Consider the following 1,704-nt stretch of genomic DNA (forward strand, 5'->3'; position numbering starts at 1 on the left):
GTGTGTGTGTGTGTGTGTGTGTGTGTGTGCGTGTGTGTGCATATATATATTTCATATGTAAGGTATGTGTGTGTGTGTATAGGATGTCCTATAAGTTTTGGCCAGGCGCTTTTTTGTATAGATAGAATGGATTAAACTGAGTCGAAAAGTTCTTTACTATTTACAATTTTCGTAATAGTTAACAAAATATTAATTACTAAAAATTACCAAATATCTTGAATAATTTTTTACTCAAATAATGTTAATTTTACAACAAAATTGCAAGAAATAAAAATCATTTATTTCCTTTTTATAAAGTTCTGAGAATTTTTTCAGAATTTTTTAATATCATATTTTCTCATGTTGGTAAAAATAAGAAAATGCAGTACTGAAAAGTTGATAAAAAATTCTGAAAAAAATTCTTAAGAGTTCTATGAGAAGAAAATAATGATTTTTGTCTTTTGCAATTTTTCTGTAAAGTTGATAGTATTTGAATAAAAAATTATTCAAGATCAATATTTGGCAATTTTTAGTTTAATATCTTGTTAACTATTGCAAAAATTACAAAATGATAAAGAACTCAGTTTAGTCCGCTCTATCTATACAAAAGCAATTGGCTAAAACTTACAGGACATCCTATATATCTCATACATCTCATACATACCTCTCATCAATTTGTAATTCAGACAATTTATTATGTTTTATTTTGTAATAACAATTGAATAAATTTTTTGATAACTATCCAGACTTTTACTTACCATACGAATGTATGGATTGTCTCCCAAACACGTCTGACACAATATTGGGAATTCCTATATAAGAAAAATATGCCAACGAAGGCAATATGAAATAAAAATGACCATTTTTACAAAATAAAGGCTTGAATTAAAAAATCCTTTTTATGCTCACCGCATCTTCCCAATTTTGTCTATTATATGTATTGGTGGTCTTTGATGTTGCCATTGCGCGTTAATTTATCTTAAAACAATACTTTTATCATTTGCAAAATTACTTGCAACACTGTTTTTTCAATAAGTTTTGGAATACAACTTACTTCGTAAAAAAACAGTGATTATAATACCAGAGAGAAACCTGAGACACAGAGAGGGCATGACAACTCAAAACCTATCCGCAAAATGCATACTACTGTCCCCTGACAAAAAAGATTCAAACTACATAACAAGATTCACTTTTCTGAGAATATACAGTGCAGTGCATTAATTCGCTGGGTCATAGTAGCGACCCGACTTATCGAAAATAAGAAAATGCAATACTAAAAAGTTGATAAAAAAATTCTGAAAAAATTCTGCGAATTCTATGAGAAGAAAATAAATGATTTTTGTCTCTTGCAGTTTTTCTGTAAAGTTGATAATATTTGAATAAAAAAATAAACATCGATAAATCGGGCCGCTATAACCCAGTAAATTAATGCACTGCAATATACATCCATTTATCGAGTACTGATCCATCTTATCAAGACTGCAAATGATAAATCAATATTTGATTCGTAAAATCGTGCTCGTGATCCACAAATTGTGGATTAGAAATATTTATCTCTGCAATTATATGTATGTCTATTTATGGGTGTGATTTTTATATTTTACTTAAAAGAATTAACATTAAAGATTGTATTACACCCATTTTATAAAAATATTAATAGATATTTATTCTTTAAATAAACTATATATATATATATATATATATATATATAGTAAGTTGTTGTTT

General features: G+C 27.4%; 1 protein-coding gene across 1 annotated transcript in view; it reads right to left on the bottom strand.

The window, feature by feature from the left end:
* The window catches only part of LOC105623771 (pre-mRNA-splicing factor RBM22), a 4,826-nt gene extending 3,884 nt beyond the window's left edge, over positions 1-942 (bottom strand). The window contains exons 1-2 of the mRNA XM_012205148.1: positions 889-942; positions 738-791 (exon numbers count right to left, since the gene is read on the bottom strand). Of these exons, the coding sequence (XP_012060538.1) occupies positions 738-791; positions 889-942 (108 nt within the window). The remainder of the gene's footprint in view (positions 1-737; positions 792-888) is intronic.
* Between the last annotated feature and the right edge of the window lie 762 nt (positions 943-1,704).

The sequence above is a fragment of the Atta cephalotes genome (assembly GCF_000143395.1).
Source record: "Atta cephalotes unplaced genomic scaffold scaffold00064, whole genome shotgun sequence".
In the NCBI taxonomy this organism is placed as follows: Eukaryota; Metazoa; Arthropoda; class Insecta; order Hymenoptera; family Formicidae; genus Atta; species Atta cephalotes.